This window comes from Malus sylvestris, chromosome 8, assembly GCF_916048215.2.
Source record: "Malus sylvestris chromosome 8, drMalSylv7.2, whole genome shotgun sequence".
Taxonomy (NCBI): Eukaryota; Viridiplantae; Streptophyta; class Magnoliopsida; order Rosales; family Rosaceae; genus Malus; species Malus sylvestris.
This window is the reverse complement of record NC_062267.1, coordinates 11,713,634-11,736,310: the sequence shown is the minus strand read 5'-3', so window position 1 is coordinate 11,736,310 and position 22,677 is coordinate 11,713,634. Positions and strand designations below refer to the sequence as shown.

The 22,677-nt window shown below is 37.9% G+C and overlaps 2 protein-coding genes across 7 annotated transcripts; one reads left to right on the top strand and one right to left on the bottom strand.

Moving 5' to 3' along the window:
- Window positions 1-3,415: 3,415 nt before the first annotated feature.
- Window positions 3,416-4,355, bottom strand: LOC126632749 (uncharacterized). Its single transcript, XM_050303217.1, has one exon. The coding sequence runs from the start codon at window positions 4,021-4,023 to the stop codon at window positions 3,565-3,567; it is 459 nt and encodes a 152-aa protein (XP_050159174.1). The 5' UTR covers window positions 4,024-4,355; the 3' UTR covers window positions 3,416-3,564.
- Window positions 4,356-14,936: 10,581 nt separating this feature from the next.
- On the top strand, window positions 14,937-22,499 carry LOC126632747 (protein KAKU4-like). Of its 6 annotated transcripts, none has more exons than XM_050303213.1 (13): window positions 14,937-15,310; window positions 16,265-16,340; window positions 16,898-17,013; window positions 17,526-17,611; window positions 17,700-17,818; window positions 18,082-18,264; window positions 19,097-19,367; window positions 19,956-20,005; window positions 20,169-20,211; window positions 20,321-20,399; window positions 20,993-21,078; window positions 21,700-21,799; window positions 21,877-22,499. In XM_050303213.1, exons 1-13 carry the CDS (start codon window positions 15,066-15,068, stop codon window positions 22,265-22,267), a joined length of 1,845 nt encoding a protein of 614 aa, XP_050159170.1. In that variant the 5' UTR covers window positions 14,937-15,065; the 3' UTR covers window positions 22,268-22,499. The 6 variants fall into 6 exon arrangements, with proteins under 6 accessions (XP_050159170.1, XP_050159168.1, XP_050159172.1 ...); XM_050303211.1 differs by having other exon boundaries at window positions 14,937-15,324; window positions 16,267-16,340; window positions 21,706-21,799; XM_050303215.1 differs by having other exon boundaries at window positions 14,938-15,324; window positions 16,267-16,340; window positions 19,097-19,316; window positions 20,169-20,199.
- The last annotated feature ends 178 nt before the right edge of the window (window positions 22,500-22,677 follow it).

Below are 22,677 nucleotides of genomic sequence, written 5' to 3'. Positions count from 1 at the left end.
AAAAAATTTGGAATATGTGCAAATTTGTTTCTTGTAAAAAGAATTCAAAACAAAACCATATATATAAATATTGTAGCATATTATCACAACAACATAAGTGGTATAGTGGTTAAGGCGTTAAGAAGTTATGTGGGAGGGGTTCGAACCCCTCTATGCTCAAAATTGAGACTTTTAAAAAATTTCAGGAATTTTTGGACTAATATCGCGATATTTTGACGAAAACTCATTGGATACTCATTAAAATATCGAAAACTCATTGGATACTCATTAAAATATCGGTAACTCAAAAAAACGAAAATATCGACGATACCGATATTTTCGATATTTTCTTCCATGGCAGCGACTACTTCAAGGAAAGAGGGTTTCCTTAAGTGTTAAAGGATGTTACATGAATTCCCCATTCTTTTTGTGTACATAAGCAATGTGTTATTTTGGGATATTCTATGTTCAAGTAGTTATACAAATGAAGCTCTGGGATGACTGTCAATGGGGAATACTTGGCTAGCCATTTTTGTATATCAATGACAAGGCATTTGATAATGTCTTTTTTGTAAGTTATATTAACTTAGACAACTTTGTAAAAATATTTGCTCCATTTTCTACTTAATGTTTATCGTAGTCTTTGCTTATTTATATGTTAAAAACATAATCTATAGTTATATTTTCACTCCTGCAACAACGTGGGGGTAAAATTTACTAGTTACAGCTAAGGCATAGTTCATGAAATCTGCACCATCAGGCATCATGTGAATGTACAAAGTAAAACTAATCGGGCTATTCAAGTTTTGATATGCTTGCTCAAGCCATCTACAATGAAGAATGCTAAAGGTTTAAAAGCCAAAAAAAAAAAAAAGAGATTTGCCTAAAAACTCAATCAAATGGATGGTTGGGGAATAATATTATGGAGCCCACCAGGTAATGTTTCTGCCAAGAGGGCATCAAGCTGGCCAAGTAAATTCCCATCCCAGCCTATTTTCTAGGACCCAACACCGTGGTTGCATAAAATAATTCAAATCCAACGGCTCATAAGGCAACTGTTAGCTGACATAAGCTACCCGTTAGAATTTTCTTAGGCGAAATTAAAAAAAATATTCTAATTTTTTCTATAAATACTTATCTCATTTCTATACTATTTCTCACATCCTCTTCACCCTTACATACTCTCTGTTGGGGGACTTTTAGGTTGAGGTGAACTTGGGTTTTGAGAACGTTCTATTGTCTCCCTTGATGCAGATTTGTACCAAGTCCCAGAATATTTCAAAAGAGTTAGCTTGTCTTAGAAAATACCCTGATAACATCAACGACTCGAATATATCATGATCCATCACACAAGAATTAGCTTGTCTTAGGAAATACCCCGATAACATCAAATACTCTTTTTTATACACAGACACCTCACTCAAAAATCCTATCTGAAAAATTATGGAATTATATAAAGATAATAATTGGAGACTTATTCATTTAGTGTGGGTAGCACTAAAAAATTATGTTCGGATAACCTTATTTTAATAATGGTAGGAATTAAATTAACCAGTAAATTTAAAGATAAACTTTAAACTAATAAATTATTGAGGGGCTATGTTTAGCTCCTACGTTAGAGATTGTATATTAACATGACCTATCACTATTCATTTAAAAAAAATTATTGCAAGGCTATAATTTTGAACAAGATTATATTTAGCACCTTCAGTTAGAGACGACCTCAATAAAAAGCAATAATTTTGAAGGAAATTAGATCACCTGACAAGTACTTGTTTGGTAAAAATGTTCAAGTCTTGGGAGTGGGAAAAGCTACATGGGATTGGAATTGGGATAACAGAAGGCATTTCCTTCTTAAATAAACAATGCTGATAGAGAATCATTCACTATCAGATGATAACTACAAATTGATCAACTCTTAGTTGAACTTAGTTTGCAATTTTCACATAGATGTGATTATTGAAATTGATGAAAGACTATATGAAAATGAAAAAAAGGGAAGGAAAATGAAGTTAAATACTTAGCAAATACCAAATACAAAATACTAACATAAAAGAAATACGAAATATAAGAGATCAGGCAAGTTTAGACCTAATCGACAAGTTCTTGTAGGCTGCTGAAGTGTTTGAAAATGACCTTTTCGCAAATGAAATCTATACTGAGCAATGTAGCAGAGCTTTAAACATAAATACAAGTGCAAAAATGTGGATTACATGGGAGTTTGAAAGAAGGTAACCCGCAAAGCATTAAAATCTTTTTGTGTTATGAGTTGAGTGCCATTTTCTTATTCCTTTTTGTTGTCTTATATAGAGTTGACCTTCCTTCCCATGTAAAGCCTTTTCTTCTCGAAATAATTATCTCTGCTCCCAATTGTTAATGTGATTGTTGACGGAGGATAAGAATTTACATCACAATTTGAGCTTTTATCCTTCTCAAAACTACCAGAATGCCATTCGAAAGTTGGTTTTTCTGTATAAAAATTGATTGGGTTAAATGTACAATGTGAAAAAGGTTTGCCACCCGGAAAGTACTTTTGAATCATTTGGGCTTCTGCACTATTCATTTCTACTAAAATAAATATCCATTTAAATTTTAAGTGGAAAAAAAGCCTTGTTTAAATCTGATGTTTATTTTGAGTTCAAACCGAAATCAATTGAGCCGGTGGTAGAAAGGGGTTTACACAACATTATTCTTGAAAGTGATTCATTTCAGACTATTTCAGCAATTCGGGATGCTTCTCTAAATGTCTCTCCTTTGGGACCTATTATTGAGGATGCGAAGTTCTTGCTGACTTTGGCCATTAAAGCTATTGCTTCTCATATCCGCCACCAAGCCAATTCCATAGCTCATCGTTTGGCTCGATTTGCTCTCCACTCCGGTGATGATTGTTGCTTGGATTGATAATCCTCCCCCTATTGTTAGTGATCTTATTCTAGAGGAAGAATCATACTCTTGTACTGTCGAGCATTTTATGACGCTTTCAATGAAATTTAATGCCGTTTTATTAAAACAAAAAGAATGTCAATGGCAGTTTCCTTTACCTAAACCTTTTCATTAATTGTATTCATTTGGCAAAGTTGTGCTCAAACCACCATGTATTAGTGACATGAACTCTTCGTCTACCTCTTCGACAGTTGAAGGAGGCGGTTGGTTTGTTTTGGCATTGGAAATCGACTCCTGTGAATTTCATACAGAATTGAACACTATCTCAAATGTCTCAAACACTCTTAACCATGAGCTGCAAGCGTCTTAAGAGAAGCAAGTTTTCAAGTATTCAATATTTGTTTCTAAACCATCTTAAGCTACTCGTTTTGGACTTTGAGAAAAAAATGAAAATAAAATGGTCATTTCAGAAAAAATGAAACAAAATGTTAATGCTCAATTGGCTTTTATATCGTTGGTAGATTAAACTCAAAATCCAAATATGATGCCCGAATTTATATTCATTTTTGTTTAAAATTCTTCATTAATCTCAAAATTTTCACATTTACAAATCATTGAATGACCAATTTGCCCAACCGTCCTCACCCAAATTCGAATTCAAATGAAAACGACATGCGATTCCAAAAACGACGACATTGATCATCACAAATCTCTTCGAGAAGCGCTCCTCCAAAAGCCGGCACCGTCGAATCGGTCCCACATCTCCTTCTCCAACAAATCAGCGCCCTCCGTTTCATCCTCGCTACCCTTTCGGTCATCGACGTCGCCATCGCTGTAGCTGCTCGCTCTCCTAAAGAATTCGTCGTCGTCGCTATAGAGCCCGCCGCCGGCGAGCCCATTGGGCCTGGGCTGCAACAGAGCCTTCTTCTGGGCGGCCAAGCACCGCCGCTTGTTCTTCCTGTGGGCCAAGGCCCTCCTGCAAATCCCTTTCGGGACTTTGTACACCGTCAATATCAGCAAATTCATCACGCTGAACGGGCAGCAGCAGCACACCGCCGCGCACTCCGCTGCGGCGCCGCCGGCTACCTCGCCAACCCCGCGCCTCTCGCGAGGCGGAGGCCGAGTTAGCGGTGGGGATAGAAGCGAAGCATCCCGTGTCATCGCTGAGTCGAATCCAAGAGGAGATTCTAGATTGATCGGGAATTGAAGTTGTTGGAAGAAGGGATTAATGGAGAATTGGAGGCGGGGTAGATTGGGTATTTTGTGGATTCATTGTGTTTCATGGGGAAAGATAAATTTTCCCAGAAAGCTAGAGAATCCAAAACCCAAAATTCAGAGAGAGAGAAAGAGGGGAAGACAAATGCGAATGGATGTAGAGAGAGAGAGAGAGAGAGAGAGAGAGAGAGAGAGACGGGAGACGGAAGGAAATGAGAGCGAAACGGACGGGATCCAGGGAGCGAATCGTTAGGCAAAATCGTAATTTTAATGAAGGATGACTCGTATAATTTTAATTTTTTAGATTTTTTTAGATAAAATAATTCTTTGCGGTCATATTTAGAATAGAAATGTGATTATGTAAATCCTAAGGAATCTGGGAATGTATTTTATATTCCTATTAGGATTAGATTACCTATTAAATATTGTAATCCTAAAGGGAAAAGTTTTATCCTTCATACTACTATAAATAAAGACACAATAGGGTAAATCAAACATACCTCACAATTAAATCAATCTCTCTTCTCTCTAATAGTGGCCAGCCCCCCCTCTCTCTCTAAACCCTAGGTCGTTCAATTAAATAGGCCTACAACACGTTATCAACACGCTCTTGCCAGAAGCTAAGGAATTGAGGCCTACAACACGTTATCAACACGCTCTTGCCAGAAGCTAAGGAATTGACACATCGTTGGAGGAAGCTTTCATCCACCAAATTTAAAGGCTTATTCGTTTTCTGCTAATCAGGTACGCTTAAAATAAAAGAAGATATTTGAAACGTCCACGAAGTATGAAAACATTTCCCATGATGCATGAACCCCTCTATGTTTATATTTTCCTTTCGATATATATATTGTATATGTTTATATATTTGTCAATATATATATTTGTTTCATGCATCGCACAATTAAATTGTTATGTGAAATGTGTGAGTCAAAGCATAAAATTAAATTAGAAGCATGTTAGGGTCTGTAGAACCCTAATAATTTCGAAAATTTTTAGGAAATTGGACACCACCCTTACGACACAAACTGGGCAGCAGCCATCTGGGCTTTGATGCATTATTATGGACCTTAATAACAGCCTTGCTGCGAGCAAAATGACACCCTAAGCCTTCGGCTTAGTTGGGTTGGCATAGGCTCGTCGCCCCATTCATCAAGGAAGCCTGCAGCTTCCCATTTTGGACATTCACTATGCACTCGGCACATGCCAGCAAGCTGTCATGCTTACTGGGTCCTTGTCCCACACGCACACGCCATCCCATGGGCTGGATTTTTGTCCTCCCTTGTATCACCCACAAGGCCAGCTCCTGCTGGGCCTTGCCCCGTACACCCTTCTTGGTCCCAACTAAAACCCAGCTACAGCTGGGCTTTCCTTCCCTGCCTTGTGGCCTATAGCTCACACCCAAGACCCTTTTTGGGTCGTGCCTTATGCTCTAGGCACCCAACCCGAGCCTAATTCTATTTTGGGGGCAATTTTTCGACCCAATGCTATTATTTTAGCATTCTAAATAATTTAACCCGTATGTTAATATTATTTTGCTTCTATAATCGACCCTGTATGGCCCAATTTATTGAATTAATTAAAAGTGACATGCAGTCCATTAATTTGATAATGAATCCAAAATTATTGACCTGAAGATCACTTTTGGACATTAACGATTCAATAATTTATTTTTTATACTTTGAACCGTCACATACTTTCGTAGTAACGAAGCTCTCACACTTGAGTTCCCGAAGACAACTCAAATCCACTACACTTAGTTAGTATATTGCATTCTATGTTTCTTGCAGGAACCTCTCATTATGAACTAATTGTTCATAAAACTAAATTGAACCTGTAGTTTCAAATTTAGTGCCTTTGAAACCCGAAGTTTTCATTCCAAGCATACCACATGAAACCCGTAGTTTTCATGCATAAATTAAACCAATACATGTCTAAAGAACCTGTATATTCTACGATATATGTCTATGGCTTACCATATGACTAATCACGTTTTCTCCCTCCGTTTTAAGGACATGTCGAATTTGAACAAGCTCAATTTCTCTGCTCTAGAAGTCTCTGGAAGAAACTATCTGAAGTGGGTTCAAGACGTGAAGTTCCATCTCACTACAAAGGGTATTAGAGTCACCATCGAGACACATATCGCCGATAAACCTGTTGACGAAGCTCAGAAAGCTACTGCAATGATCTTCATCTGAAGACACATTCATGATGCACTGCTGACTGAGTATCTCGCTGAGGAGGACTCACGCACCCTCTGGCTTGCTCTGGCCGACCGTTTCGATCACCAGAAAGACATATACTAGCCTGAAGCAAGACACAACTGACAGCATCTTCGCTTCCAGGACTTTAAGTTCGTGAATGAATACAACTTTGAAGTTTGTAGAATCCATTCTCTATTGAAATTTTGCAAAATATAACTAATCAAATTAAATCTCCTGGAGAAGACCTATTCGACCTTCCATGCCACCAATATTGTCCTGTAGCAACAATATAGGGCACATAAATTCACCAAGTTTTCAGATTTGATCTCTGTTTTACTTCTCGCTAAAAAGCAGAACCAGTTTTTGATGAAGAATCATCAAGCTCGATCCACTGGCTCGAACGCCGCGCCTGAAGGGCATGCGACCTATTATAGCAGCCATAAACGACGAAAGAACCGTCGTGGCCGTGGCAATGGGCGGCAAACCCAACCACGGGCCCAAGGTCAATAGCGTGCTGCACCTAAGGGAAGAATTGTGACCCAGCAGCATCCATCACTCGCCCCTAAGGTCTAAAACTTCAAGAACAAGGGCAAAGCTCCCGTTCAAGCTGTTTCTACTGAACTGGACATGCGTTATCGTTGTGGATCAAAGGATCAATTATCACGCGTATGCCGAGCTTCCCCTGAGGCTATTGCCAAGTATCATTCCCGTCGTGAGTCGTACTTTGCACATGTAGATCATCCGGAAGATGCAACTACATCAATGGAGATATCAGATTTCCAAGATGCGTCAGCACCTATGGATGAATAAATTAGACATGTATTTAGGGCGTTTACTCCTAGTAGCCGAGCCCACTAGGAGTGGCCGACCCTACCCCCTTATTTTGCTAGGTTTATGGTTTAATTTTGAACAATTTTTCTAAGTATTTGGAATAATTTGTTTGGTTTTGGTTTGTTTTGAATTATGGATTGTTATTTGAATGTATATTATTTTCTCGAATTGCTTAATTGAATGAATGGACTTATATTTATACATGTGACCAATTCAATCAATTTATTTCTAGGTATGTCTAGTAGGGAAGTTTGTTGTCTAGTAGATAATGCAACCACGCATACCATCTTGCGCGAATGCCACTATTTTACTAACTTCATACCCAAGAAATCTCCTTTGACAACTCTATCAGGCTCATCCAACCTGATTAAAGGATACGGAAAGGTACGTATCATGTTGTCTAATGGTACAATTCTGACCATTAAAGAGGCACTCTATTATCCACGTTCTGGAAGAACATTACTGAGTTTTAGAGATATTCGAGATAATTAATATCATATTAAAACCACTGAAGATCATGGTTTTGAATTTCTTTGTATCACTTGGTATAAATATGGTCAGAAGTATATTCACGAGAAGTTGGAACGCTTATCGAGTGGGTTGTACATCACAACCATTCACGGCATAGAAGCCCACAGTGTGGCCGACCCTATGCCTGAGTTCCTGGACACTTTGTTGCTTTGGCATGATCGTTTGGGACATCCTGGACATGACATGATGCGCCGTATCCTCAACACGGGTGTAAGTTACATCCCTATGTTGGACTCCCACCATGCAAAACGTGTCCTGTAGGGAAGTTGAATATTTAACCTTATATACAAAGATTCTTCACGACCCCCCTAAATTTCTTCAGAGGATTCAAGGGGACATTTGTGGACCTATCCAACCAACCTACGGACCATTTAGATACTTTATGGTGTTGGTTGATGCATCGACAAGATGGTCACATGTTTACTTGTTGTCCACACGCAATGCCGCATTTGCTAAACTCCTAACTCAAATCATTATGCTAATGGCTCACCACCTTGATTATCCGATCAAGATGATTCGACTGGATAGTGTTGGAGAGTTTACGTCACAAACTTTTGACGATTATTACATGTCAGCAGGGATAAATGTGGAACATCATGTATCCCATGTTCACACCCAAATGGCCTGGCAGAAGCTTTCATAAAGCGCATTCAATTAATAGCTCGGACTTTGGTTATACGAACCAAACTGCCGGCATCTGCCTGGGGCTATGCAATATTGCACGCAACTATGTTGGTCCGCCTGAGGCTCACCGTTACCCAACCACATTCATCGTTATAGTTGGTAACTGGATACGAGTCTGATGTCTCGCATTTACGGGTGTTTGGGTGCGTCATTTATGTGCCAATAGTGCCGCCGCTATGTACCAAAATGGGTTATCGGAGAAAAATGGGAATCTATGTCAGTCATGATTCGCCATCAATTGTTCGCTACTTAGAACCCTTGACAGGAGATCTCTTTACGGCACGTTTTGCGGATTGTTACTTTGATGAGACAATCTTCTCATCGTTAGGTGGAGATAAGCATGCTAACGTTCTCGTAGAACACCACGAATTTTCGTGGTATGCTCTTACTGTGTCTCATTTAGATCCCCGCACTGTCCAGTCTGAAATTGAAGTGCGTCGAATTATAGATCTTCAGAGCATCACTCAAAGCATGTCGGATACTTTTAATGATCTAACAAAGGTGACAAGATCACATATACCTGCTGCAAACACACATGCAATGATAGATGTACCCCGTGTACGCCAACAACCCGCCTTGGAAGGCTGGACCGTCCCCGAAGATGGGGAGGCCGCACCTTCCACGCGGTAAGGTACATTGGCAGCTAGCTAATCATCTGCTTCGACCCTGAAGTGTGGCAGACCCCTTAGTTCAAAGGATTCACAACCCCGAAAGAGGAAAATGGTACCAACTAGTGACACTAGTTTGAATCCGACCATATGCTCACTCATTCGTTCCAACATATGATGTTATTCTAGATTACGCTAATGCTTCAGATGAAACATGCCGGCCTCCCGAGAATCGCGGGATTTCGGTCCACTACATAGTATTGGATGAGGTTTGGAATAGGAATGAGATTATCGTCGACGATGCATTCTCGTACTCAGCAGCTACTAATATCAGGCTTAGCGATGACATTGAACCACGTTCCATCAATGAATGCCGACGTATAACCGATTGGTCAAACTGGAAATAAGCAATCCAGGTCGAACTCGAGTCGTTCACAAAACATAAGGTATTTGGACCTGTCGTTCCTACACCACCACGCGTGAAGGCCATTGGCTACAAGTGGGTTTTCATGGGGAAACGTAATGAGAATAATGAAATAGTGCAATACAAAGCACGCCTCGTAGCGCAAGGCTTCTCTGAGCACCCAAGGATTGATTACGAGGAGACGTATTCCCCTGTAATGGACGTTATAACGTTCCGCTACCTAATCAGCTTAGTAGTTTTTGAAAAACTGAATATGCAGCTTATGGACATGGTAACCGCGTATCTCTATAGGGATCTAGATACGGAAATTTATATGAAAGTTTCAGAATGACTTCTATTGACTGGCTCAAATAGTTATAGACCATGGAACACTCTCTCAATTAGGTTGAGGAGGTCACTCTACGGATTAAAACAATCCAGACGGATGTGGTATAACCATCTGAGTGAATATTTGACAAGTCAAGGTTATGTGAACAACGAACTATGCCCATGTATGTTCATAAAGAAGTCACATTCCAGATTTGCAATCGTTGCAGATTATGTCAATGACATGAACCTCATTGGGACTCCCACAGAGCTTGAGGAAATTGCTACACACTTGAAATTAGAATTTGAGATAAAGGATATTGGGAAAACTCGATACTGTCTTAGCCTGGAGATCGAGCATTGTTCGGATAGAATCCTAGTACATCAATCAAACTACACCCAAAAGGTGTTACGACGTTTTAATGAGGATAAAGCGAAGCCTTCGAGTACACCCATGGTCGTTTGGACTTTAGATGCTAAAAGAGATCCCTTCCGTCCAAAAGAGGATGAGGAAGAGATTTTGGAACCCGAAGTTCCTTACCTAAGTGTAATTGGGGCTTTATTGTACTTGGCTCAATACACTAGACCCGACATCTCATTCCTTGTGAATCTATTGGCTAGATACAGCAATGCGCCCACACGAAGGCACTGGAATGGCGTTAAAGACATTTTCCGTTACCTCAAAGGTACTACAAATTTGGGGTTGTTCTATACCCGTGAATCTCCAAGTGTTGCCGCCCCCTATGGCCATCGAATTGATTCTCGCCTTGTTGGATACACAAATGTTGGATATCTGTCTGACCCACATAGAGCACGTTCTCAAACGGATTATGTCTTTACCGTTGGAGACACCACTATATCTTGGAGGTCTACCAAGCAAACACTAGTTGCGACTTCATCTAACCATGCTGAGATTCTCGCCCTACATGAAGCATCGCGTGAGTGCTTTTGGCTGAGAGAAGTTATGGAACACATTCAAAGCACTAGTGGTCTTACATCAGTCGTTGACATTCCTATGACGATCTTTGAAAACAATGCAGCATGTATCGAGCAACTGAAAAAGGGATGCATCAAGGGAGACAACACCAAGCACATAGCGCCGAAGTTCTTTTACTCACACTAGCAGCAGCAGCATCAGAATATTGAAGTCAAGCAAATCCATTCCCAGGACAACCTGACCGATCTCTTTACCAAGTCATTGCCCAAGTCTACATTTCAGAAGCTCGTCCAAGGAATCGGTATGCGTAAATTATCTGAATTGAATAGCTCGTAGTTTTCTTATTTAGAATTTATGTCTAACTCAGGGGAAGTATCTAGAAGCATACTCATATGATCTTAATGTACTCTTTTTCCTACGATTAGGAGCATTTTTCCCATTGGGTTTTTGCTACGTAACGAGGTTTTAATGAGGCACCCATCCGGGGATGATCATACTTCGATGAGTTCATTACCTTTGTCCAGTTTGATGAGTGTTTTAGACGTTATGCATATTCTCTTACTTTTCTCCTTAGCCTATGGGTTTTCCCCATTCCTTGGGGTTTACCATAGCAAGGTTTTTGTGAGTTTTTACAAATGCATACTTCACATAAATTTTTGAGACTCGCGATCACCCGTTATGCTGATGACTTTATCAACTATTCTAACTTATCTGCTGAAGATCTGATGCGATGGTTTGTTGAGTATTTACACACTCAAGGGGGAGTGTTGCAGTCATATTTAGAATATGAATGTGATTGTGTAAATCCTAGGGAATCTGGGAATGTATCTTATATTCCTATTAGGATTAGATTACCTATTAAATATTGTAATCCTAAAGAGAAAGGTTTTACCCTTCCTATTACTATAAATAAAGACACAATGGGGTGAATCAAACACACCTCACAATTAAATCAATCTCTCTTCTCTCTAATAGTGGTCGGCCCCCTCTCTCTCTAAACCCTAGATCGTTCAATCAAATAAGCCTACAACAATTCTTGAGATTTCAAAACTATTCACTTTAGTTATTGAAATTTAAAATAATTAGAAGTGGTCTTTAAGTTTGGCAAGCATAAATTATTTTGATTATTTCGTGAAAAATTCTATTAAATAAGGATCAAAATAACAAAAATACCTTCAATTTAATAAACAATGGGGGAAAATATTTGACAATATTTGATGGTATTTTCATCATTTTATCCTTATTTATTGACTTTTTTTTGAGAAAAAATCAAAATAATTAATGGTGGACAAATTCAAGACAATTTCTATCCATTTCAAATATCAGGAATCAAAGTGAGAAGTTATGCCAATCTTAGGAACCATTTTGGCTAAAAAGCCTATTTTTTTTCACGGGAAGAGATACTTTATGGATCTATGCATCTGGATCTAGGGATCAAATGATCTTCTCTACTTTTAGCCGTTGGATCAAATTTTAAAGGCTTGAATCATTTGATCCCTAAGCTCTGAATGTGTAGATCCGAAGAGAATCTCTTTCCTTTTTTTCACACTTGTTGATAAAAAAAAAAATATTACCTTTTTAAAACTTATCCGAGACCAATATAAAAAGGTAAAACAATGTAAATTCAATTTTGTAAATTATTATTTTGTGATAGAATAGAAAATTTTATAGAATCGTAGAATCTCTACTAATTAATAAAAAACTCATTTTCAACCAAAATCCTATGAAATTACCAGTTTAACCCTCTAATTATTACAGAACATGAATAAGAAATATGGGACAGAAATGTAATTTCACACAACCAAATTTTGTTTTTTTTTTCTTTTCAAAACCTCACTTACATTAATCCTAGCATATCTCTAATTATAAATTTAAAAAAAATTCCTACTCCCACATTCTCTATCACTCCCTTCCTCTCTCCTTCTATTTCAAAAACAGAAATAAAAAAATTTCTCACACATTTTGTGTGTGCCCATATGCTAATCTTAAATATAATAACTAAATATGTTCAACCACGTTGCATTCAATTTTTTTTGCACACTTGTTGAATAATGTACCCATATAACAAATAAATCATTTTCAACTAACTCTTCTTGTTTTTTTTTTATGCAAAAGATTTGGTTGTTTTTTTAATACAACTACCTCTTCAGATTTAGTTGTGTTCAACTTTATTTTAAATATGTTTTGCTTGAAATTTTTTGGGTAAATTATATGAAACCACCTCAACTTTGAGTTGCACCACAATCTCATATCTCATCTTTTAAACATTACAATGTTATATATCAACTTACGAATTTGTTGCAATGTCATACATCCATTAAAAAATTTAAGAAATAGCTTGGATTTTTGGACTGGATTTAATTGCCCAAAAAAAAAAAAGTAATGCTAGGATGTCCATCTATTTAAATCATATTTTGTAAACATATGACGTGATTATTTATGATTAAATTATTACTTAAGTGTTGATTAACGTGCTTATTTTTTATTAGTAACATATTACATGATTTACAAATATGGTCCAAAAAGTTCATCTACCTAACATTAATAAAAGAAACTAAGAAACCCATCAAAGTGTTACAATATTTGGCCTTACTTAAGTGCTAGACTAATGTGCTTCTCTTCTACATTGATGTTTGAATTTTAATCCCCGTGTAATTAAGATGAATTTAGTTAAGTGGCAGACCTCCCGCCTCCCCTCTATTTCCCACAGTGCCGTCTTTTTACTTTTTCCTTCATTACTTCTTCCTTCATTCTCTCTCTCCATCCCTTTATGTTTCCTCCCACCGTGCCGTCTTTTTACTTCTTCCTTCATTCTCTCCCTCCGTCCCTTTATGTTTCCTCCCACCTCGCTTTCTCTTGGATTCTTCCTCCCCTCACCCTCTACCTTCCCATCACCCCTCTACATTTGCCCCTCTCTCTCTTTTTGCCACCCCGCTACCTCATGTGACCTTCATTCTTTTGTTTTCTAATTCAATTTCTTTTCTTCAAATTTTCTCAATTTTATCTTTGTTTGCTCAGACACCTTCCTTCTCAAATCTTTTCCCTCTCCCCATTGTGTTTCGAGTGGCGACTAATGATTTGGTCTAAATATACAATGGAGCCTCCAATTAAATTTATTCTTGAATCTTTCTAAGGTTGTAGCTTTCACAGTAGCTTCATCGATGTTACTTACCAAATAAAAGGCATGCCCAGAAAAACCGTCTAATTCCTACATTTTGTCTCTATGGATTGAGGAGAAAAGGTGATAGAAGTAATCACTAATTTCCTGCACATATTGATTCCGACTTGTTTTGTCAATCTCTTTACTTGTAGGAATATCTCTGGTATTCTGGTGATTCTGACTTGTTTTGTCAATCTCTTTCATGGATCAATGGCTCCCTTGGCCACACAAGGCTCTCATTGTCACTACCCGTTTCCAAACTGCTCGTACCGTTTGGCTCGCTCTCCAACAACGGTATGCTTCTAAAAGTCAAAGTCAAATTCTTCAACTCCGTACTGCCTTCTTTCATCATATTGTGGCAAAACAAACAATTATGCTTATACACTTTAGTGCGAGTTCGATCTCCTCCGATTTCTCTTTTTCTTTCTAAATTTTGATTTTAGTTGAATACCCTCGAAACATTTATGACTAGTAAATTCATTTTTTTTTCAAAATAGATTTTAACAAAAAATATCTAAAATAAATAAAATAAAAAGAATAAAAAAGCCAATTGCCCTACATAAACTTGTGACAAAAAGTTAGTATATACAGTGGCAACCAACATGAGGTCATTGATTGCTCATGACCCCAATAGCTCCATAATTTTAGTATGTATTTATATGTATATTTGTGTATGACACTATACATGACTGCGACAAACTGAAAGAATAAGTTAGAAACATTGAATTACAAACCGCTATTTCTTTTGTGCAACCCCATGTATAGTTATTTGTAGAATTTTTATCTTTCTTTCCCTTGTCTTTCGTCTTTTATTTCTTATGTTCGATAAAAAGCTTACATGATAGTCCCCCACAAAATGGACAAATGCAGCATAACTAGGCAGATAATAAGCTAGACGAAATGATCCGATGATGTTCCCTTGGTTCAAATTATAATCTCGTTGTTATAAAATTCTGACTCTGTCACTGATATAGATATATACATATATATATATATATATATATATATATATATATATATATATATGAGCGAATGATTCTAAAATACTGAACGGTTCCGATTAGTAAAGTACACCAACAATGACTTGTTTAGAACTGAAAATCCAAATAAAATAGTCAACAAAAAAACAAAATAGTTATAACCGTCACAATACAAACCTCAACGAATAGAATTTTCTGATAAGACAGACTGCGAAAAACACACAAGCAAACCCCAACACGCCCTTTTTAACCTCCACAACGGACTCCTATCTATTTCTCATTCCCTCCCTTTTTGGTTCCCTCCTTCACATGAGAGAGCGGCCATGGCCACCGCCGCCACTTCCAGATCTCGCCGAGCACTAGACTCCCGATCCGGCGGCAAAATTGTCCGCCCTCGACGGTATGCCGGTGCTAGGACTCCCTACGACCGGCCTAGGTTTGTCAATCCCGCACCACCCGAAAACCCTAATTGGTTCTCCCGGCTCATCTACTCGCCTACTCGTAAGATTGCCAGCGGCGCCGGGAAGATTATTTCCTCCGTCTTTGGTCCTGACTCTTCTTCCTCCTCCTCTTCCTCCTCAGGTAATCTAATTTTGCATTTGTATGTGTTTACAGTGATTATATGAAGCTCAATTTGTGTATGTTTTGGTAATTTCGTAGTTGAAATGCCGGAAATTGATACTGTACTTAGTTCTGATCCGGAAATTAGTTTTGATAGGTTGAATGTGTAGGTCGATTAGGTTTTGGTGCTAAGAAAATTGGAGATTGTTTACTGTTCTAATTGTGTGCTACATGCTTGGAATTTAGGAGAAAACGTAATTTTTTTGGAAAATAAATTATTTTAAAGATGGCATTTTCTTTCAAGTAAATTGTAGCAATGGTCCTTCAACTTTAATCAAATTGGAGCAATAGTCCCTCAACTAAAAATCCATTACCATTGGTCCCTCAACTCATCAAAATGTGTAGCTATGGTCCTTTTCGTCAACTTCATTAGAATTTTGTCAAAATGAGTTATGTTGGAAGCTCCATTGCTACAATTGGGGTCCCTCAACTCATCAAAACATAAAGCTATAGTCATTTTTGTCAACTTTGTTAGAATTTTGTCAAAATGAGTTATGTTGGAAGAACTATTACTACAATTGAGTTAAAGTTGAGGGACCATTGCTTCAATTGGGTTAAAGTTGAGGGCCCATTTCTCCAGTTGGATTAAAGTTGAGGGACCAATGGTAATAGATTTTTAGTTGAGGGACCATAGCTGCACGTTTTGATGAATTGAAGGACCAATGGTAATGAATTTTTAGTTGAGGGACCATTTCTCCAATTAAGTTAAAGTTAAGAGACCATTGCTACAATTTACTCTTTTTTTTTCCTTCTTAATCTTGCTATATATGTACATAGCTGTGGCGGATTTTGGTTTGTCTGATGTATTAAAGAGTATGGCAGTTTTGTGCTTTAGTGAAGAAAAAAGAATGCTGCCCTTTGGTTTTCGTGGCCTTTTACTGGATGTCTTGTCTAATTTTTCAGAGGATGGGACTGACAATGAGGCTGATGATGATAATGAAGATATTTCGACCCAGGAAGATGATGGATTGAATAAGGTAATAGCCCTACATGTTGTATTGTTCAGTTGTACTGCATGCATCATTATGCTTACAATTGAGCAATTTTTTGAGCATTTGAAAGAACTTATACTACATGTTTTAAACAGTTAGGTCATTTGACTCATGCCCAATTTCCCATTGATGAACGTACAAATTTAGAAAGCTCGTGTATGGGGCTCTACAAGAGGTTGTAGTCATATCCTTAGGTTGTAGAAAACTAGTTTGAGGTTTTTATACTCATGGGGATGATAAGGAACAAAAAGGAGGCTGTGAATATTTTACAGCACTGAAGGTGATCTTTAAGGATGGTTTCAATGGGTTATTTGGGAACTAAAGTTGTGGAAAAAGCTTGTGGTAAGCGATTTAGTTGAGTAAGAAAAGGATATGATGTGGGGCTACCAAGAATTTTGTGAGGTATAAATTTCAGGGCTGTCCAGGGACAATGAACAGTAACACAATACGTGTAGTTAAACCACTTTTTCGGTTTTTCTTAGCTTCTACAGTTTCATTTTCTTGTATTAGGCATGCAATGTTGATTTTTGTTGTTGAATTAGAGGAATGGGACATCAGATGAGATCAAGTTCCTTGAGAAGGAGCCCCCAGCAACACTAGGGAAGAGCAACAAGAAGCATGTAATTGAACAACTACTTATGCAGGAGACCTTCTCGAGGTAATGCTGCACTTTCTTGATTAAAGATGAATCATTATAATTTTATATTTCACATTTGGATTTTCCTTGGTTGTTGTTCGGTTCATCCTTCTTCTACTTATATTAGACTTGTAATGTTTGCTTGTCATTTGTTTGTGTATTTATATCATCCTAATTTATTTTCTGCATTGAGGTCTGTAAATTCTTATTCTACTTCGAGAATCTCGTGTTATTGAACCTTGATTTCTAGAAATATTTTCTTAAGGTTTAGTGCTTAGGCATGGTTCTTCTATCAAAGTAAAAGATGGTTCTTCACACTTCAAGGCTAGGATATGCCTTGATTCATTGGCCTTGTCCTCAATTTATAAGCACTCTACCATGAACATAATGTTTTATGGGTTCTATACTGTATTGGTCTGAAATCTGTGTTATAGAGAGGTTTCCACAAACTGTTGTGTATCATGCAACCTTTCTGCTAATTATTCTTCGTTCCTATTAACTTGTTATTTGACTTCAACTTTATTTTTTACCAGGGAAGAATGTGATAGATTAATAAAGATTATTAAATCGAGAGTCGTAGGTTTTACCAATGCTGAAGGTGCAGAGAATACAAGACCAGGTGAGACACCTAACAAAACAGTTTCCAGCGAAACAGGTTTAGAAATTTTACCAATTACTTTTTAACTTTGGTATTAATTGCATTGCAGATGTAGAGAGTCCTGTTATGGAGGCAAAAAAATGGTTGAGTGAGAAGAGATTGGGATCAACTTCAAAGCCAGTTTTGGATCATGGAACCCACACCTTGAGCGCTCTTATGTTCCCACAAGTTAGTGCTCTTTCCTCTGGTATTATATCATGGCTATCATGTGCTGTCTCTTTCCCCGTGTCTGGCATTTTATCTTTGGGGTGAAATCTTCCATAAGTTGTCTTTTTATGTCAAATAAGCAATTGTAAGCTTTTTAATATTTTGATGAAAGAAAACTACATCGAAGATATATGCTATTACCGTCTCCTTGAGTTTATATTAGCAATTTGTTGACATACCAAAGTCTGATGTATCACATTTTCAATTTGATCCTGTTGGGGCAGGGTGGTGAAGACGAAGGTGGTTCACCGGTGGATGTGGCCAAAGTGTATATGCGGGCACGTCCTCCATGGGCATCTCCTTCTATTAAGCATGGAGAACTGAGATCTCCGTCATCAATAGGGATGCAACTTTTCAACGAAGAAACCCCATATTCAACTGTTGGCAATTCTGTGTCTACATCCAAGGTACCATTTGGAAATTTTCTCGTCATATCTTTTTCACTTTTGGGTTTCTGACAGGTAGGATGTAGATTCTAAACTCAAAACAGTATTGCTAACGGGAGGTTATTTAGTACTCCAGTCCATATAGATACCAGGTCTTGGTTAATGATAAATGTATGTGACAAAACTTGAGGCTGGAGATCGACTTTCAAAGTGAACAAAGACTAGCCAACTCAGTTTAAGATTGGGTGTTTGTTGTTTAAATGGATGATGACTTTTTCTGAATCAGAAAGATATGTGGGTTAGGGGAGTTCTGGTTATTGTATTATGTGTAACTGTGTTATGCAAAGCAAGGCTGAGTTGCAGATTTTACGGAGTCTGTCGATTTGCAGTGACTAAAAAAATGTCAGGTTGTGTTGTGTATGCTGGGTCAAGTAAGAAGAGCTTGTTTTGTAAGCAAGGATAGGTTGTAAAGTTGTAAAATGCAGAGAAACCCTTGAAAAGTTAGTGATTTAATATTTAGGCAGACAAGCCAAAACATTAACCTAGTAGAGTGGATCCACAGAGAACTTATCGATGTGTCAAGACAATTTATTGGGTCCAATGACGGCGTTGTCACTCACATCTGGGAACATGAAGCATGACAGAAATTTTTTCTCATATAAATGTGTAGTGACCATTTATTAATTGAAAATGCAACTTAATAAATAAGACATTGGATGTTGATGTTGAACCTCACATGTTTCTTTCTCTCTTTCTTTCTTTCTGTGTTCTGTGTTTTAGTTAGTGAAACAGAAATTAGGGAATGTATGTCGTTATTGATATGCTGATTGTGCTATCTGAAAATTTAATGCAGCTGAAAAGGGATGCCCCTGCTACAGGGTCCTGGAATATTCAGGAGGAAATACGAAGAGTGCGATCTAAGGCAACAGAAGAACTGCTGAGGTCCCTACCTTCTACAAGAATTGATTGGTCCACATCTGCTTTAGAAAAAAGAAGTGTCTTGGGTTCTTTTCCGGGTGGCCAACGAGAAGATGATGTGGGAGATGAACTTCACAATTCTAAAAATGCCGTAGGTTCGAATTTGACCTTGTCCTTAGGAATAACTGCGTCCAATGGCTCCGACGGTATCTTTTCTTGACTGGAATGCAGTAAATCTGTTGGTTTAGTCCCATAATCCACTGTCATCAGTGGATGAATAAGTTGCATAATTTTATAGTTTATGGGAGATTGTGTTGGCTTTCCAAAATAGTCTGCATACGCTCCTCCCTTATATTCTCTTCAATTATTTTAATCTCAGAATTTATTGATACAATTTCCATTAACCCTACTATGAAGATGATATTAATGAAAGGAGAAAAATCGTAGGAGAACAGTCGTGCAAAATGACTATTTCGGAGTTCCAATAACACTTGCCTTGAACTTCTAGAATATAAGGAAATTAAATATAATAAAACTAACATGTGGGACCTTATCTTCTGCTCGTATAGTTTTGGGGAAGACACTAGGGATTCTCTTTCTCTTCAGTCAACCAATTAAAAACTTTCTTAATTCAACAATTTCCATAAACACTTCAACGAAAATGAGTTTATAGAGAAATGAACAAAAGAGTAGTTTAAGATGACTACTTTGGAATGCTAGTAACACTCCCCTATAAATTTTTAGAGTATAAGGAAAATAAATTATAGGAAATAACCCATCTTCTGCTTTCTCAGTTTCGGAGAAGACACAATATGGATTGCAGAAAGAAGATTTGCCACTTCCGGTAATTATCAGTTCTGAAGAAAATCACCGCAACTGTTTAGGCATATGTATCATTTTGTTGCAATTTGACTACTAACATATGGTTTATTTATTTTTTCTTTAAGTCTGATAAAGATTGCGCTACCAGATGTCTTGTTATAACCTTTTCTTTTCTTTTTGTGAAGGATTCAGATGCCGCTTCTATGGGTGGCAAGGGTGATGCTTCTTGTAATTTTCACTTTTATCTTCTTCCTTTGGACATTCATATTAATGCATATGTATGAGTATACTATACCTTTAATTCATCTTTTACTCACTAAGTTTGTCCATCAAATAGGTTCTCAGAATGCCTTAGAAGAGATGTTAAGCTCTGGACAACGACTCGAGGCATCTGAAGATATCAAGACTGCTCCCAGGTTTGCTCCTTCACGAAATTGTATCTTATTTAGCCAAGAAAACTTCTGTCAACTAATTCTTATAGCTTCTTAAAAAATTATTCAATGCATACCCAAAAATCGTTATTAGATTACAGGTTCCATTTGAAAGCAAGCTTATGATTCTTCAAATATCAGCTTGTGGTTAACCTAAAATTGTTGTTTATGCATGTCAACTTGTAGTTTACTTAAAGGTGTCATCTGACCTCAGCATGATAAGACACAGTAATACTTGTCAGGCAACATCTACTCTTTGTCTCCGAATACCACGGCTCCTGTGTTTGAGGAGCAGTTCTAAATAAAAACTTAAAAATTACAAGAAATAGTTGATATTTCATTTTCCTAGCATCCTCATATTAGTAACTACTATTGTTGAGCATGTCTGATACAAGGGCCAAGCTGCGCCTAACTCCCATTCTGTACAGTTTGGGTCGGTGATTTTGATCTTTCCTTCACCTTCCCCACCTCCCCCCCCTCCCTCTCCTCCCCCTTCTCCCCCTCCTCCTTTATTTTTCCATTTTGTACCCTCGATATTTGTTTGGCTTATCACATTCAATTCCCATTGTATGTCACAGTGATGCTGGTGCTGGTGATTTTGATGGACATAAGGACACTAATGGGTCTGAACAACAAAATTCAGTGGTCGGAGGAACCATACAAGGTGAACTTTTTCGACCCTGTCATTGTGTGGGTTATATAAGCATACACATTTGTGTTGTTATTGTACAGGTTATATGTTTGATATTGTGCTGGCCATTTCGGCATTCAAATGTATTGTACTAATATGTATATGTAGCAAAGGAGTTTTTTTTGTCTGGCTGAATAACTAGTGTGAACTGTGTCTTTACTGTTCGGTAGTATATCATCGTTAAGTATATGTGCTTGAAACTCTGAATGTCAACACTTTATCCAGGTAGACTTACTCAAAAAACTAGATACTGTGGGAGGACAAGTTCATCTCACTTGGTCTTCGTTTCCAATGGAATTATATGTGCTATCAGCCTATCACCTATAACTATTTTACTTGACGTGTCATGCATATACTCTCACCATATTGTGTCAGCAAGTAATACCATTCCAGTTATATCATTGTTTTATTGGGATAGAACACTATGTCTGTAGCTTGGATGACGCAGTTCTATTTTGTACCGAATAATTTATCGAGTCTGAAAGATGCCATTCATAAATCTTTGAAGTTCAGTTGTTGGATAGTAGTTGACATTTGACTAAGCATTTTGGTTGTGCATCAGGCGTTCGTATTTATATTCTATTTACTTTTCAGTTTCAGATTCAAAATTACACGATGTAACGTGCTTGACAACAGAAGCGACTGCATCAAGAAGTGCTTATACCACAAATGGTTTCCGTTCTTCAGTAGCTGAGTAAGCGGTTGTTGATGTCATTGTTTTGGTGCTGCATTATCTGCATAATCTTATTGCATTGCCTTTCTTCGTTTCAGTTTGTCTGCACAGTTGGGCACAGAAGAAAACTCCATGCTCAATGGGGAAAGTAATCCAGTCAGTTTAAATGATAACCGTGAGTTTTTGAATGAACCTACTGGCGAGGTCACCAAAAAAAACAGAAACGATATTGGTGCCACAAAGGAAAACGATGGCGCACATTTGAATGAAGCTACTTTTGAGGTCCACGAACTGATTGAAAATTATATTGATGTCACGAAGGACAATGATTTCGTTGCCAGTGGCTCCCAAAACAGCTCTAGTATGCCCAATGAGTTATCACAGGAGCTGACCCAGCCAAGCCCGGTAACCAAGACTGACGTTGTGGAGAAGCAGAAGGGAAAGAGACCAACTAGATCCAACAGGAGAGGCAGGTCGCGGGGCAAATGACACAGAATTGTGGTTTCTGTACCTTACAGTGTAATTTATTGTATACTAACTTATGTAATTTGGCAAATGTGTTTCGTTTTGTTGGGATTCCATGTCAACAGGAACAGGGTAGGAATTACCGTCAGGTATTTACACCACGGGTCTTTGTCCACGTTTAGCTAGACTTAAAATGTTGTAGAGAATGTTCCTAATTAATTGGAATTGTGAAAACCGCCTGTTTGAGTGTGCACAATGTGTTGTAAGTTGTAACAGCTCTCCAAATTTTCTCATGTTGAGTGAACCTTGCATTTGCATGGCTCGCGAATTGTAATGATTTTGTTCCTCCTTGTAGGCAATTTTATAGTGGCTGATACTGCCGGGATCTCTCGACCTTCATATGATTTACACTAATTGGCTTTGGGTCCCTGTGC

Coding starts and splice junctions, on each gene's coding strand:
- LOC126632749 (XM_050303217.1), bottom strand. CDS start 4,023: ATGACACGGGATGCTTCGCTTCTATCCCCACCGCTAACTCGGCCTCCG.
- LOC126632747 (XM_050303209.1), top strand. CDS start 15,066: ATGGCCACCGCCGCCACTTCCAGATCTCGCCGAGCACTAGACTCCCGA. Junction 16,341..16,897: donor AAGATGATGGATTGAATAAG/GTAATAGCCCTA, acceptor TTGTTGAATTAG/AGGAATGGGACATCAGATGA. Junction 21,800..21,876: donor TTCCGTTCTTCAGTAGCTGA/GTAAGCGGTTGT, acceptor TCTTCGTTTCAG/TTTGTCTGCACAGTTGGGCA.